General features: G+C 48.2%; 1 protein-coding gene across 1 annotated transcript; it reads left to right on the top strand.

Moving 5' to 3' along the window:
- Nucleotides 1-712, top strand: LOC306865700 (transcriptional and immune response regulator-like). The gene has a single exon (XM_079410452.1). The coding sequence runs from the start codon at nucleotides 62-64 to the stop codon at nucleotides 359-361; it is 300 nt and encodes a 99-aa protein (XP_079266578.1). The 5' UTR covers nucleotides 1-61; the 3' UTR covers nucleotides 362-712.

Genomic DNA, 712 nt, shown 5'->3' with positions numbered 1-712 from the left:
CTGAAAGCACAGTTGCTGCTATCAATCAAGGGACTCTCGAAAACGGTCTGTTTCTACCGCAATGTCTTCATACGCGTCTTCAGACTCTCGCGTCAGTCCCTCCGTGAGCGGCGTCAAGTTTGATACGGCGCACCGCAAGAAAGCGTCGCCAAACATCTTCGAGAACGTCAACCAAGACGTCCTGGTGAAACTCTTCGAGAAAGCCGGAGACCTGAAGGCGGTGGAGAGAGCCAGGATTATCATCGCGCTGCACCAGGATCCTGAGGGCATCTCCAAAGCGCTCATGGCTCTTCAGCAGGACAAGAAAGACAAATTGATGCTGATTACCGGACTGACGCGCCAGTCGCTGAAGTTTTGTTGAGGGAAGTTTTCGTTGGCAAGCTGTGCAGATGCGTGCACAGAGAAAGGAACCGTGATCACTTATGCTGGAGCCTGGTGTCCCTCAAGGCTTTGTGCTGAACTTGTGATGGTGTCCTTACAGAGTCATGCTGGCGTGCTGTGAAAATACAGAGAGAGGAGACTGAACTGATCCGGAGCGAGAAAGATGAGCTTAAACACCTGAGCATTGATGCTTCTTGACACCAAGGAGAACATTTGAAATATGGACTGATGCGATGCCACGGGTGAAATTTGCTTATGAAGAGGTTTAGGTATTGCCGTGTTACAGTCTGCTTGAAAAAAATATATATATTTTTAATAAAATTGTTTTGAT

Source organism: Barbus barbus (genome assembly GCF_936440315.1).
Source record: "Barbus barbus genome assembly, chromosome: 47".
Taxonomy (NCBI): domain Eukaryota; kingdom Metazoa; phylum Chordata; class Actinopteri; order Cypriniformes; family Cyprinidae; genus Barbus; species Barbus barbus.
This window is presented reverse-complemented; position numbering and strand designations above follow the sequence as displayed.

Excerpts from the sequence above, each read along its gene's own strand:
- LOC306865700 (XM_079410452.1), top strand. The coding sequence starts at position 62 with ATGTCTTCATACGCGTCTTCAGACTCTCGCGTCAGTCCCTCCGTGAGC.